General features: G+C 39.9%; 1 protein-coding gene across 3 annotated transcripts in view; it reads left to right on the top strand.

The window, feature by feature from the left end:
* The window catches only part of ADCYAP1R1 (ADCYAP receptor type I), a 150,548-nt gene that overhangs the window by 103,111 nt on the left and 31,751 nt on the right, over positions 1-15,686 (top strand). For all 3 annotated transcript variants that reach the window (XM_059475740.1, XM_059475733.1, XM_059475748.1), the window contains exons 5-11: positions 1,407-1,442; positions 2,050-2,091; positions 3,829-3,932; positions 4,960-5,057; positions 6,703-6,835; positions 9,513-9,666; positions 15,592-15,652. In XM_059475740.1, the coding sequence (XP_059331723.1) occupies positions 1,407-1,442; positions 2,050-2,091; positions 3,829-3,932; positions 4,960-5,057; positions 6,703-6,835; positions 9,513-9,666; positions 15,592-15,652 (628 nt within the window). The remainder of the gene's footprint in view (positions 1-1,406; positions 1,443-2,049; positions 2,092-3,828; positions 3,933-4,959; positions 5,058-6,702; positions 6,836-9,512; positions 9,667-15,591; positions 15,653-15,686) is intronic.

The raw sequence follows: 15,686 nt of genomic DNA, 5'->3' as shown, positions 1-15,686 counted from the left end.
CCTGAGCTGGAAGGGACACACAGAATCATCCTGTCCCTGCACAAAATCCCAGCCTGTGCATCCCTGGCAGAAATGTCCAATCTCTCCTGGAGCTCTGGCAGCTTTGGGAATGTGACCATCCCCTGGGCTTGCCCCATCACCCTCTTTGCCTAAAACCCAGGGTAAATTCTCCCCGTGGAACCCTGGGAGCAGCAGGAGCTGGGCAGAGAAGGATGGGGACTGTGGGTGTTCTCACTGTGCCTTCCAGGATCAGCCCTCCAAAGTCCCCAGTGGGTTGGATGTGTAGGATTAATATTTAATAATCCATCCAAAGTCGCAATACAGCCTGCCTGATGCTTCAGATGAGTTTTTATACTCTCACCATCATTTTCACATTAAACCCTCTTTTTCTTCTGTCTTAAAAGCTATAAAAGCACATCAGATTTACTTTAGAGGAGACAAAGAAATCGAGGAGTTTGATAAAATAAAACCCCCACATTTTATGCCATGCTGAAAACCCTCCTGTTATTATTTTATTCCTTTAGATGCCGTCTCCTTTCCCACAGGATCAAAATCAGTCTTCGCTTGGATTTCACTTTTAACAAAAGTGAAATCACAATTTGGTTTTTCCAACCCCTAATTAACATTTGACCACTGGGGTTAAAAGGGGAACAACCTGAAGCCCTGTTGGGGCTCCAGAGGGTGCAGAACTAAACTGAAATGAATATTTCACCTGCTGTAATGGTCAGTGAAGTGCTGGGAAGGTTTTTTGAGAGTGATTTGCAGCAGCTCCCTGAGGCTCCTCTGTGCACGGTGCAGCAGCTCCACTCCCTGGCTCCAGGCAGCTCCAGCTGAGCCAGAACCCACCCAGGGGCCAGGAAAACCTGATTTCAGCCCAAATCTGATTAAACACTGAGCACAGGGGGTTGGGAGGTTGGTTTGGCATCATTCCAACAATTTTTTTATTTTTTTTTTTTTAAGAATAAAAGAAAGGGAGATTTCTAGTGTAAGCCCATAGTTTTGTCATTTCCCATTGGGATAGTTGTGTTGTAGTATATTGAGCAGCCATCTTTTAGGACATAGGTTTGGACACAGTGTTTTGGAAATGAGTCTTTCTTACTTCAAGACGCTCCCCTAAAAATAATTTTTTAAAAAAATCCACAAAGAAGCTCCTACATCCATTTTTCTTATTCTTCCTAGAGTCTGATGAAACTTCATGAAACCAGATAATTAACAATATCCCATCTTCTGAAAACCCTTTTCCACACATAAATATGCAGCACTGACACAGAAATAAAGATTTAAACCTGCAGTTCTCCTCTGGGCTCTGCTACATCCATTCCTTTTATGGGAGTCAATCTTTTATAAAAATTAAATTGCAACCTATTATCATTATGAATTAATTGTTTTCATTCTTCTAATTGCAGGTTGGGAAGTGGATAATTTGGGGCAAACCCATGCAGGTAAGAACCACTTGTGCTGCCCATGTTGTCAGTACTTCTGTTCCCCAAAATGGTGTGCACATGTTAATTTCAGATTATTAAAAAGTTGTCTGTGTATCAACAATTATGACAATTGGTATTTAACTATAATACTTGCACAAAAAGTGAAATTAAAAATCTCATAAATCTCTATAAATCAATGATTTTATCTAAAGCCACAAAATTATACTACCTTATTTAAAGCAATTAATTACTGCTCTTTGTCATTGACGGATGGAAAAAATTTTTCATTAATTCTCTGAAAGCTGGTCATATTTAAATACCTGAGCATTATAAATGTAAATTCCTATAGAAACCATATTTGACTTCTATATTTTTACAAAAAATTTTGGCTCTGTTTATTGTCTGTTTTTAATTCTAAATTTAGAGGTTCAGCTTTGATTTAAACTCTCAAGTAAAGCTGTGTTTACTTCCTGAGAAGACAGCACCAAGTATTTATTGCCTTTGGGCCTGATCTAAACAAATAAAAATCAATTGCACTCCATTCACTGCTTTCCACTGAGACCAGTTTGGGCTCTAATAGAAAACACAATCAAAACCATTTCATACCCAATTTCCACTTTTGTAGGTGATTATGACCTGCTGGAAAGCACAGCCCAGTCTCTCCTAGGTAAGAATTAGAAACATGGAAATTTTTGCCTTTTTTTTATTTATCTCTCTGTTTAAAGAGAAGATCTTAGGTTTTTTGGTTGTTTTTTTTTCTGCAATTTTGGTATTATTTTCTAATCAGTTTTAATTGTTATGACATATTTTCTGCTCTGTTACTTCTAGCAATGTTATGAAAATTTATTCCTCCTCTATTAAGCCTTGCAATCTAAGAAGTGTGCCGCTATAAATTATATCCACCTGCTTAACAGTAATTACTAAATAGTGTTAAAGGAAGTCAGCACCATGATTCAGTGCTTTTTATTTCCATAGAAAACTGGGGATGAATGTGCAAGAATAATTTAACAAAATTTGCCGAGTAATGCAATGTTCTTAAACGAATGCTGTGATTAAAGAGATATATTCTGCTGCATGCATGGCAAACAGATTCTCTTAAATAAGGTTAAAAATAAGGTTATGAGAGACTAAACTGCTCTAAGAATGCAAAGCAGCACGACTTTAATAGCAAAGAGCAAATTCAAAACTTGGAAATTTGCATCAGTTTTGGTCAAGGTGCAACTGAAACTCCAAAAAGTGGGATAACTTTATAAATTGAGGCTGTTCCTTTGTGCTGGAGGGGAAGAAGGGCAGCAGCAGCCCATTCCTAATTTTTTGGGAAAGCCATTGAGCTTTGAGAAGAATAATGGTGCTTCAAAAGAGCCCCACAGGGAATTCCTACCTCAGGCAGCTTTGTAGGTAAATGAGCGTCAGGAGATTTTCCCTCTTCTGCCCCCAACTCTTCATTCCCAGTAAGGTTTTAATGCCTAAGTTTATCAGTGAAACAATTTAGGTGCTGCTTCTTATATGAGATTGGCAAAAAAAAAAATTATGGATTTAAGCCAATATTTGCTTAAAATTAAGATTATAAACCAGGATTGGAATAACTAATAGACAGTGGAAAGTGAGAAGCTCTGAATTCACCAACTGAGGTCAACCTGGGCATCTGGAGATGGAAAAGAACATATTGCCATGAAGACAGGGAGAAAAAAAAGGAACATGGACTAGGAATTTCCCAGTGTGAACTGAGACTGGGAGAAAAATTCCCAGTTCCTTTGTTTTCTCCAGATCATTCTCACAAAGTCACTGTGAGATCAGAGCCTGGGCTTGGAGATAAATGAGTGGGATGTGTCTTATCTGCCTCCAGGAGAGCAATCCAGCTGCCTCTCCATGGATAAATAACCCATGATTATCTGAGACAACCCACAGCATCCTGACTGGATTCCAGCACCTGGACCAAAAAAAATGATGTTAGTTTGATGTTTCTCAGCAGTCCCATGCATGTGCCTCAGATATAAACCATTAAAAATAGCACAAAGGGCTTGGTTTTAATCACTGGCCTTCCCCTTTGGCCATGTGGAGTGGAGATATCTTCATCAAAGCTGGAGTCACCAGATGCCTTTTTGAAAGAAATGGACATTTAGTTGATCCCTGGTTTAGGAACCTTCTTGAGAAAGAGATTTTTGGTGGTTTGGAGACACTGAATGTACTGATTAAATACTTTTTGCTCTCTGGTGACCAACTGTAGCCCGTTGTAGGACTGGATCATTAACGACCTCATTAAATTTCCAGAATTAAATCTATGGATAGGCAGATAAACAGAGCTGCCAGTAGAACTGTGGGGTTTTCTTTGCATCACGGGGAGGGAAGGGATGTCCTGGGATTTTTTCTTGGGATGTGACATTCCTACTTGCCCTTGGCACAGGGGACATCAGCAGGAATTGCACTGAAGATGGCTGGTCTGAACCTTTCCCTCATTATTACGATGCCTGCGGCTTCGATGAGAACGAAACAGAGTCTGATAACCAGGTGGGAATTAATCTCATAATTAAAAACAAATGAAGGGGAGAGGAGGGGGAAGCAGCAGACTGGTCTCTGTCCAGCCTCTGGTCATGTTCTGATTTGATAATGATTAGAACAAACAGTGGTACATGGGTATGGGAATAAATCACACGGAATCAATTCTCTTCGTGGTGGAAGAAGCCCACTCTTTATTCACATAACTCCTTTTTATTCAGTTTTACAGACCTCATGTGTGACTCCAATTGGTCAGTAGCTTTCTTGCCAATTACTTTATTGGTTAGAAACAAGTTGTTATTCTGTATTGATTGGCCACTCAAACCCCTGGTGTGCACCTGTAGGAAAACTTGTTTGTGACAGATAATTTTCATTTTTCTATCAAATGGTGCAAAAACACTTTACACATGTGCCAGTTGTTTTTCACCCAGGAATATGTTGAATATGTTGTTATTTGTTATGTTAACAAATTGCTCACACCAGGATTGCTTTCACATGGGAACTTGCAAAGTGCCAGCTTGCCTTAGAACAAGCTAGCCAAAGCAGGCCTGATTATATAAAGCCTTTCTTTATTATTTTTCTACCTTTACTGCAACACATGAGTATAAAACTGTGAGAAGTGAGATCTGAATCCTTCCTGGGCCTGTATTGAATTTTTATAGAAGATGGGCTTTTAGTGTTGATGTAGCTTGGAACTTCTAGAATCACAAGCTAACCCTCAATTCCATCCCTGCTGATAAATAATTTCTTAGCCAACTGTTTTTGTTTTTTCTACAGATACTTATAAAAAAATATAGATAGCCTTTGATAAATGATCTCATATAGATAAATACCTATATATAAATATAGATAGCTCATTGATAAATAACCTCAGGGTGTGCAGACCCAGCCATAGAGCAGGGCTTGGTGCACAAGTGAGATCCCAGAGGAAATTAGGAGAAACCAAAGACACAAATCCAGCCTCTGGTTCCTCCTGCACATTGGCAGCTGTGTGGCTGTGGGTGAGCCCTTTAACCCTGTGGTTTTTTTGCCTCCCAAGGATTACTACTATCTCTCAGTGAAGGCTCTGTACACGGTGGGATACAGCACTTCCCTGGTTTCCCTCACCACTGCCATGGTCATCCTGTGTCGCTTCAGGTGAGTGGGGACAGCAGCAGGGAGATGCTCAGGCCCTGGAGGAAGGAAGCTGGAGCTCAGCTGGAGTTCAAGGTTTTATCTCACCAGAGGTAGAGTGCTATTTGCTGGGTCCCCAGGATGAAGGAGAAATTGATGTATCTGACTTGATGTTCTTAGAAGGTTATATTATATTATATTATATTATATTATATTATATTATATTATATTATATTATATTATATTATATTATATTATATTATATTATATTATATTATATTATATTATATTATATTATATCATATTATATTATATCATATCATATTATATTATACAATACTCAATCTATACTAAAGAATAGATAAAGAATACTTACAGGAGGCTTAACAAGATAATAATGAAAAACTCGTGACTCCATCCAGAGTCACAAGGATGTTGATTGGTCATTAAGTAAAAAACAATTCACATGAAGCCAATCAAACAACCACCTGTTGGATAAACAATCTCTAACTACATTCTAAAGCAGCAAAACACAGGAGAAGCAATCAGATAATTCTCTGAGGCTTCTCAACTTCTCAGGAGAAAAAATCCTGGCACTGGGATTTTTCAGAAAATACGACAGTGACAGTAGAATACAAAGGAGAAAATCCTTTAGCCGAGTTGCTCCCCCAGCTTGGACACACTCCAGAAGTTGCATTTCAGCAGAGTGTAAATGCAGCAGGAGAAGCTGTGGGTTTGGTTTATGAAACTTCACAAGCTGCATTGGGCTTGTTGTGTTTTATGCTTCTGTTTTATGCTGTCTATTTTATGCTTCTCTGCATACTTTTATGAGAAAATCCCCAAATCCTCCTCTTTCTTAGGTTTAGGACCTGTACTCTCGGGTTTGTTGTTGGTGAAATGAGGTATTAAAAGCTGAAATGGCTCCCATGGTACTAAAAGTCTTTTTTCCCAGCCCCGTGCTCGACGAAGAAGTCGAGATTCCTCAGCTGTGGTTTTTAAGCCTGTTTATTTTCTCTTATCTATGACATTCTTTCTCTGACCTGCTGAGATCTGTCTGTCAGGTCAGTCCGTGGCACACTGAGCGCCCTTGGGGTGGTGTTGGCTTTTTATAATAAAAACTATGTGTACTTTATTTACAATAATTTTCCAATACATACCACCTATGTTAGACCATCTGTCTCTACTTTAAACCACTCCAAAAGTGCCACCATCACAGCAGAAGATGGAGGAGAAGAGGAAGAAGAGAGACAGGACATGCCCAGATCCCTCTACCTTACCTCTTGAACCCCCATTCTAAAACCCCAAAATTCTACTTTTTCAACCTGTGACAAATTCACCATCATTCTACTCAAACTCTTGTGGCTTGTAAACCTTTACACAAAGTTGTAAAATTTTTTTTCATGGGTTAAAATCAAAGGCACAGGTGTTTTTGACTCCATGCCAAGGTCTCTGAGCCCCCTGCCAGGGTCTCAAGTCATCCAGGGCAGCCAGAGGGATGTCCTGGGTTCTGACACTGTACTAACACAGTCTTGCCTTAGATGTTGCTGTTCTTAGCACCAAGGTGCTCTGGCCAAGTGTATTCAGGCCCAGTGTGACATTTCCACGAAATAAAATTATTTTCTTCTTTATTTCTCTTTTTACCCCCACTCCCCTCCTCTTTCCTCCCCAGGAAGCTTCACTGCACTCGGAATTTCATCCACATGAACCTTTTTGTTTCGTTCATCCTCCGTGCAATATCTGTGTTCATCAAGGACGGGGTTCTTTATGCTGAGCAGGATGGAAACCACTGCTTCATCTCCACGGTGAGTACAACTGAAACCAAATCCTTTTCCTTTTCTTTTTTTCAGCTCAAGATAACAAAAAGCAGTGGAGCAGGCAGCATTCTGTGGAGTATCATGATTATTAGGGGGAAAAATAGTTGGTGTTTAATTTCCTCCCAGTTCTCAGCCAGACTGGATGTTTCATGTCGTGATGTCACCAGTGTCCTTCAGAACAAACCTACGGGTTTTATTTTCTAGTTCTGCCCTGACTGTGGGATGAGAGCAGACACAAACAATTTCCTTCATGTGAAGGTCTGGTTTTTCATTTGTTCAGGATGTCAGTCAGAGTCCCGTGTAAACAGGGTGACCATTCGGACACAGATAATACACCTGATGGCCACACTCAGGAAATCATCAGCATTACCCACATCTTTATCTTTAAATATGTCGTTTCATGCAGAGAACTCTTTCACTGATGCATTTAGCATTTATTATGTGTAAGTCCCAGTTCCTTTCACATTTAAGGCTAGTATTTGATATGATAAATCAATTCACTGGGTGTAATTATGATAGAATTACAAACTGAGCTCTCCTTTATCCACCCAGTTATGAGCTAAACTCCCTGTGAGTCACTTCCACAAGGCAAGTGCAGCTGTGGGGTTTCTTAGTCAGCCTTTTCTTTGTCATTGGAACTAGTTTTTTGCTCTCAGTTCTTCTCCACAAGAAAGCTGAAGCCATGTTAGGTCTGAGTTTGCTCCTCCCACTCTTCCAATGGTGGCATCTGCCTCTTTGTTTGGAAACACTTAAAGCATAAAACACATTAAAATCAGCCATTTTATGACCAGATCTTCAGCCTGGGTAGAGCTTCCATCAAGAAACTCAAGATCTGATGGTTTAAACACCTTGATGGTAGATTTGGCACAGAGGATGAAGTCAAAGTGGGAGCTAATCATGGCCTCCAGCAGGAGCTTCCATTTTATCCACAGATTCTGCTTGGATTATGCCCTTTTTTCCTCACACAAAACACCAATTTATCAAATTATACCCTTTTCTAACTCAAAAATAAAACAATCAAAAAGCATTTTAAAAACTTTTATTCTGAATTTCATGTAAAAAGTAAAATAATGCAAATATTCTAATTCACACATCACAAACAAAACCCAACTATTTCCTAATTACAATACATTATAAACATGTCTTAACCTATCAACTTTTACCACACCATACTATAAATACCTTACAGCAAATAATCTAAAATTACCTTCATAAATCCCACTACAGTACATCTTTCATTATTTTATTTCTCCAAAATATCTAATCTTATTTACAAAACCACCCTTTACAACTTATTTCTAATTCCATTTCTCTCTCAACAATATCTATCCTCTTCCATAACATTTCAAAATCAATGGGGTTTTTTTCAAAATTTACATACAAATGCATACTATGTAAATCTTCTATCAAACTTCAGAATTTTTCTACAAATTCATTTCCCACAGGATTTGTTGGAAAATCCTACTTTTGTAGGACTAATGGCATCTCACTTGGGTGCAGCACTGGAAAGACCAGTGTGTCCTACTCTCACAGGGTAGAGCTTGGTTGCCACCTTAGGCCTTTGTCACAGAATTATTTAGGTTGAAAATCCTCTAAAATTGAGTCCAACCATTCCCAAGCACCACCAAATTCACCCCTAAACCACATCCCCAAGTGCCACATTTCCACATCTTTTAAACACCTCCATGAATGGCGTCTCCACCACTGACCTGAACACTGTTCCAGTGATTGGCAACCCTCTCAGGAGAGAAATTTTCCTTAATATCCAAACTAAACCTCCCCTGATGCAATTTAAGACAATTTCCTCTTTCCCTAGCATTTGTTACCTGGGAGAAGAGACTGACCTTGTTACCACCTCCTGTCAGGGAGTTGTAAAAAGCAATAATGTCCTCCTTGAGCTTTTCTCAAGCTTTAACAAATTCAGTTCCTTTTTTTTTTTGTTGTTTTTTAAATTCTATTTTATTTTTTATTCTGTTTCTGTTTTAATTTTATTTATTCTTTTTTATAATTTTTATATTTTATTTTTATTTATAGTTTTTATTTTTAGTTATGGTTTTCACTTTTCTTTAGTTTGCTGCTTCCCCCTCCTGTCCATGAATGAAAGTTTCCACCTTTATTTTTTCACAGCTGATCACTCAGCCTCCTTTTTCCTCGCACTTACTTCCATTTTCTATCCTTGAGTGACAACACTGATGATGGATGGCAAAGGAGTGCAATTCCCAGCTGCACAGGAACACAGGAGGGTTCATCCTTTCAGATCCCACTCTCAGGGCTTTCTACATTCGTCCTGCCATTTCACATCCTTCTCTGGGTTTCTCGGTACACAATTGGCTTTTTTCTTCTCTGCATTTAATCCTGGAAGGGGGTTTAAATCCAGCAATTGGTGTTCACTGGGGCTGTGAGCCCTCAGCAGCACAGGATGTGCTCAAGCTGCTCTGAACTGTTCCTTGACCTCTTCCCACTGGTACAATTGGCTTCCTCCCCATCCAGGCTTTGCCGTCTAAGTGATACCTGCCATTCTTCACATTCTTTAAAACCTTTACCATTAAAAGAGTGTAATACCAGCCCCAGCTCTTTCCACTGAGAGATCTGGAGAGGCTGAAAGCATTTTTTTTCTAGGCCTGAGCAATGCAGAAATAACTTTGTTCTTCTCCATCCCCTGCAGGTGGAATGCAAAGCAGTGATGGTGTTTTTTCACTACTGCGTCATGTCCAACTACTTCTGGCTGTTCATCGAGGGCTTGTACCTCTTCACTTTGTTGGTGGAGACCTTCTTCCCAGAGAGGAGATATTTCTACTGGTACACAATCATTGGCTGGGGTAGGTGGCACTTCTTGTCTCCAACGTGTCTTGGTGTGCAGGACGGCTCCACAAACCACGCGTGGTGTTATTGTATTTGTGGGGTGTGCCGTGGCAGGAAGGAATGATGAATCTGGCTCCATGTTCTCAGAAGGATAATTTATTATTTTATGGTACTATATTATATAAAATCATACCATACTAAGCTATACTAAAGAATGCAGAAAGGATAAAAAAATAATTATGAAAACTCATGACTCTCTCCAGAGCCTCGACACAGCTTGGCTGTGACTGACCAATAAGTCAAAACAATTCACATGAAACCAATGAAAAAAACCTGTTGGTAAAAAATGTCCAAACACATTCCAAAGCAGCAAAACACAGGAGAAGCAAATCAGATAATTATTGTTTTCCTTTTTCTCTGAGGCTTCTCAGCTTCCCAGGAGCAAAATCCTAGGTGAAGGGATTTTTGCAGAAAATTTGACTGTGTCATGGTAATTTCATGTCAGGTTTCAAACTATAATTTTAGTCTTGATAGTGTTGAAATAAGTCGGAATGATGTGGAACTCAAAATGCAATAAACCCCCAGAACTTTGGGCCTGTAAGCCAAAGCTTAGAACTAAACCCAGGATTTGATCTGAGACCTTGGAAAAGGCTCCCAAACTTAGGTGACAGAAGTGAAAATGTGGATTTATAGAAGTCCACATTGTGGGCACGGGGGGTTGCTAATTTGTCACCCTGTTCTTCCAAAGTTCTTCTAAGCCTTCTGATGTTTACATTCTTTAATGGAGTTTCTCATGCACTTTTATGTAAATAATGATTGTTTTGCATTCCTTTCTGGAGGAAGAGAGAATTGATGGACTGTTGGTTTGACCAGTGTGGTTGGACAGGTGGTAATTTCATCCTTCAATCCACGGTCACTTTTGGAATTGTATAAATATCAATATTTATAGTTTAAAGCAGAAACATATTAAGCTAAGGAAAGTTTAGAGTTTTAGAGTTTAAGAAATATAAAAATTAAGCAGTTACCAGAGTAAACAAGGGGTTTAGAATGCAGTACTGAAGGTTTGTGTGCCATAACATGATTGACTAAGAAACACATGGCCCATGCTTACGAAACATATGGACCCAAGCTCACACTGTAGCATGGGTCCATAAGACAAAATATTTAGGGATTAAGTCAAAAACATAAATATCTTTGTTGGCAGTGTTTTATTGGTCAATAACTCCTTAAAAGGTCTTTAACTAAAGATCTTGTGACCTTCTGAGCCATGCTGTGAAGATGTGAGCTGAACTCACCCTTCCTGCCCATGTAGAAGATAAGAAAATAAACCACATCATCAAAAACAATTCAAAGGTCCCATCTCAAATCCCTTCCAAAATTCCCCACAAGTGAATTATCACAGCACAGAATTACCACTGCAGCCCAAGCTGTGTTGTGATTTTTTGTGTGAATAGAGTTGCACTGATATCTGGAGGACACCACATCTCCTGCAGAGGAGTAATCTACAACAGAAAATTGCCTCCTGCAAGATATGATCTTAAAATCAGCTTCTTCAGCATAATCAAATCTGCAAGGCTAAGTTTAGTCTATTTTCTAAGGCTTCATTTGTGCCTTTCTTTCAGATAATAACTAAATTGAAAATGTATCCAAAGGGTATTCACATCTGCTTATCCTACCTGGATGGGAAATAAAAACTTGCACTGGGAAGGAACAATATTTATATCAGAAAAGCCAGTTAAATGATGATAACCATGGTAATTATTTTTCATTCTGGCCTTCTGGATATAAATTGATTCCTGTGATGTGTTAATGCAAGCAATTCTTTGCAGATGTGTTTTGTGCAGAAGTCAGATGGTGAATGCAGAAGAATACATTCATTTAAAACGTTCCCTGAGAATGTTAAACTCAATTTTTATACTTACAGACACTTTTGAAGTAGAAATAATCCTGTATATTCATGTTTTGAAATAGAAATAATCCTGTATATTCATGTGTAAAATCTACACAAAGACCCCATGCCTTAAATTACTCTCCTTTGAAAAAACACCCTTATGTAGCCTGAACCTTCAAGAAATCAACAGATGGTCTTGTTTTTTTCGCTCCTGAAGCAGCTGTACACAAACCAAAATTTTCATCTCCTGGCAAAGACTCCTTACAGTAGAGAGAAAATTTTTCTAGAAGGTTTAGAGGTAGAGAAGGTATAGAGAAAAAGGAGTCAACAAATTATCATAAATAATCTGTGCGTTAAAAAGGCTGTTGGAAATGGATGGTTACTGGAAAAGGGCTTTGGGAAAGAAAATGTTGGAAAGGTGTTTAGGGTTCCTTTTGTACCCTCCAAGCTGTTTAATCACATTTTAGCTCAGAGAAAAATGTGCTTCCAAGGAGAAACTGGGGGTTATGTACATGGAAATCTGACAATTAGAGAAGAAAGCAATGCAAAATTGCAATTTGTAAAACCTTTTTAATCTGAACATAAATCAGAGGTTGAGTTCCTTTAATTAGGTTTGCACAATTTTCATATCTGTGGATTTGTCTGAATGTGAGAATAATGAAAAACAGCTTATATTAACTGACTTCAGTATTTATTAAATCAGTCATTGTATTGAATAAACTTCCCAGATGGATTAATTCTGTAATGCAACCTCAAAATATTTAGTTTGCAGTTGAGTGCCATGGATGATAACTGGCATTGAGCTAAACACTGGACTTCACAGAATCCCAGAATGGTTTGGGTTTTAAGGGACATTAAAGATCATCTATTGCACCCACTGCCATGGCAAGGACACCTCCCACTGTCCCAGGCTGCTCCAAGTGTCCAGCCTGGCCTTGGGCACTTCCAGGGATCCAGGGGCAGCCACAGCTGCTCTGGGAATTCCATCCCAGCCAGGAATTCCCAATTCCCAATCTCCCATCCATCCCTGCCCTCTGGCAGTGGGAGCCATTCCCTGTGTCCTGTCCCTCCATCCTTGTCCCCAGTCCCTCTCCAGCTCTCCTGGAGCCCCTTTAGGCCCTGCCAGGGGCTCTGAGCTCTCCCTGGAGCTTCTCCTCTCCAGGGGAACATTCCCAGCTCTCCCAGATTTTCTCCCCAGTAAAGGGGCTCCAGCCCTTGGACCATCTCCGTGGCCTCCTCTGGGCTCATTGCAGCAGGTCCATGCCCAGCTTGGATACCTGGTCCAGGTCCAGCTTGTGTTGGTGGACACAAACTCCGATCACTTCAGATTCAAAGCAGCATCAGCAATAACCATTAATAACTCTCCAGTTTGGACAGTTCTGTTTTGGTTTTTTTTTAAAAACACAATTATTTTCTCATTTCCCACACGTTTCAGCTGGACTCACAGTTGCCCTGATCTGGTGGAAGCAATTGGCAATTTGCAAACCCATCAGAGGCACTTCCAGACTCCTGATTCCATCCCTGGAGGGCAAACGCAGCCCCTCAGCTCAGGGCTGGTGGGGAGGGAGATGCACTGAAGCAGTGAGAAAGAAGAGCTCAGCACTTTGCAATATCTGGATGTTGATCTGTTCCTCCAAATGTGCTGAGACCTCAGTGTCCTCATCTTGAGGGATTAATGAGAACTACATATGGCTCTGTTGATCCAGGCAGTTTTTCCTTCCTAAATCTGCAAGGTGCTGGTGAATTCTCTGGATGGACTGCTGTCTTCCTGAGCTTTCTGCTAATGCCTGCTCCTAATGATGCCACAGGTTTAGCTTTTATATTTTTCACATTCTGTGCTGCTTTAATATGTGGGTCTGAGCTCCGTATCAGGGCATGGTGAGCTCTGTGCACAGAGCAGGGAGACAAAACAATTCCTGCTCCAGCTGGGCACCAAGGACAAATGAGCCAAATCTCAGCCCCAGAGCACAAACACCGTGGGCTGGAGAGAGAAAAACAAGCAGGGTGGGACTGCCTGGGCTAAAGCTGGAATGGGACAATGAACTGCAAGGTGCAAATGGAGCAGAACTGATCCCAGGGAGAGACCCCGGCAGCGCTCGTGCATTTTGGGGCCATTTTGGTTCATCTTGGGTGCAGCCCTGGCTGGGCTCTGGTGCTGCCCAAGGTGCATCCATGGAGGCCTTTGAATAAATCCCTGCTTTATTCTTTAGCTCTGTCCAGCCTCTGCTCTAGGGCACCCTTGACAAGGATCACTAACTCAGGGCAGCACAAGTCATCAAGAATAAATCTCAGCCTTCAGGGCTTGTCTGTTTCCTAACGCTCCTCAGAAGCTGAAAAGGAGGCGATGGAGAGATAGAAACCTTTTGATGTAAAGAAAAGTAGTGTGAGGATTTGTATATTCATGCAGCAGATGGTTCAAAGCTCCAAGCTGATCTGAAACATGGGGTTTTTAAATGCATTTCTATGACACATTTAGTTTTAATTCTGTCTTTCTGCGCATTTTAGAGAATTGGAACGCTATTCATAGCATCAAAATTTATATAGAGGAAACTAAATAAAACATGAGACCCGTGTTTTACAAAATCAAAGAATGGTTTGGATTGGAAGAGACCTTAAAACTCATCTCATTCACACTCCCCCTTCTCTGGACACTTTCCACCATCCCAGGTTGCTCCAACACTCATCCTTGGACACTTCCAAGGATGGGGCACCCACAGCTTCTCTGGGCAAATACTTGATATTTTAAAGTTCATTTGATACAATTAAAATTAAAGTTTGATATTTAAAAATTAATCTTAACTCTTTTAGGGGCAAAAATATTTTTTCTCAGTGTTTTCTAAGTCTTCACCTGTGAGAAAAGCAGACTTCAACTGAAATTTAATATGGATGATTTCTTATCCCAAAGCCTGTCATTTTATTTCTATATATAATTTTCCTTTCAAATTCTTCTCTTTGTGGTTGTTTGAAGGAGGAGGTCTCCATCAGTCACCCAGGTCTAACAGGGATATTTTTATTTCTGATGGTGGGAATTTGATTAGACAGAGGCTCGTCTAAGTGGTTCAAACGATTAATTAATGTGACATCAACAGAGTCTTGCAAAATGTATTAAATATAATTGTTCCTGTCAACTCACCACAGTCTTGTTCACTGCTGGGAGCTGGGGTTATCAAGGTCCTTGTTTTGTTTGGGTTTCAGCATTTCATTTTTCCAGTGGTGCCTGAACAGATGTCAGCAGTTTCTTGTCAAAGATTTTATTTACCATAGAGTGGAGATCCAACTTACCCAGAGTCGTCTTGCATAAATGCATTAATAAATAAAAATATTTCCACGGGGAAAAAAAAAAACCAACACATTTCTAGGATTTTCAGAAAGCAAAATAAGTCCAGGTTTCTCAGTGAGTTCTTACTGTTTCAATTAAATTTACATTTAACATGCATTTTTTGAAAATGAAGAAACGTCTGAAATAGGAATTAAATCCTTACCCCAATACTCTTTTTTTTGGGAGTCTGTTGTTTTGTTCTGGTATGTTTTTAATGGAAAAAAAATTAAATATTCCTGTGAGCAGAGGAAACTTCTCATCTGTGAATAACTAAAGAAAGATTGGTTATTTACACTGTACCAGAGAAAATGCAACATATGTAAATAATTTACAACAATACCACTGAAGAATACAGAGAATCCAATAATGCTATTCCAGCTCAACATCTGGCACTGCAATTCTTGCATGATTCCAGTAGCTCTAAACATGGATGTGGTTGATTCTCCTCTGTCAGGCTTTGTTTTGTTCTTCATGCAGTGAGATGCAGCAAAGCACTGAGCAATAATGACCTGGCACAGCATCAATTTTTTCCTGTTCCCAGTTCTGCTCCTACAGCCCCACCCCTGACTGACAGGGATGTTTCTGGAGCTCTGAATTAACTCAATAAATTGCTTTATGCCATGCACAAGTGCTGTTAGGAAATAAAACCTCAGTGGAGAGTTTGCATAAATGCTCATTGCTGAGTATCAAGTGTGTCTGGACTGTTCATGTGCCACTGTCTTGTCTCTGCAGGTACCCCAACAATTTGTGTCACTGTCTGGGCAGTGCTGAGGCTCCACTTCGATGACACTGGGTAGGTGTTGCTGTGTGGGAAATGGTTCCAGGTG

Source organism: Ammospiza nelsoni, chromosome 1, assembly GCF_027579445.1.
Source record: "Ammospiza nelsoni isolate bAmmNel1 chromosome 1, bAmmNel1.pri, whole genome shotgun sequence".
NCBI lineage: Eukaryota > Metazoa > Chordata > Aves > Passeriformes > Passerellidae > Ammospiza > Ammospiza nelsoni.
This window is presented reverse-complemented; position numbering and strand designations above follow the sequence as displayed.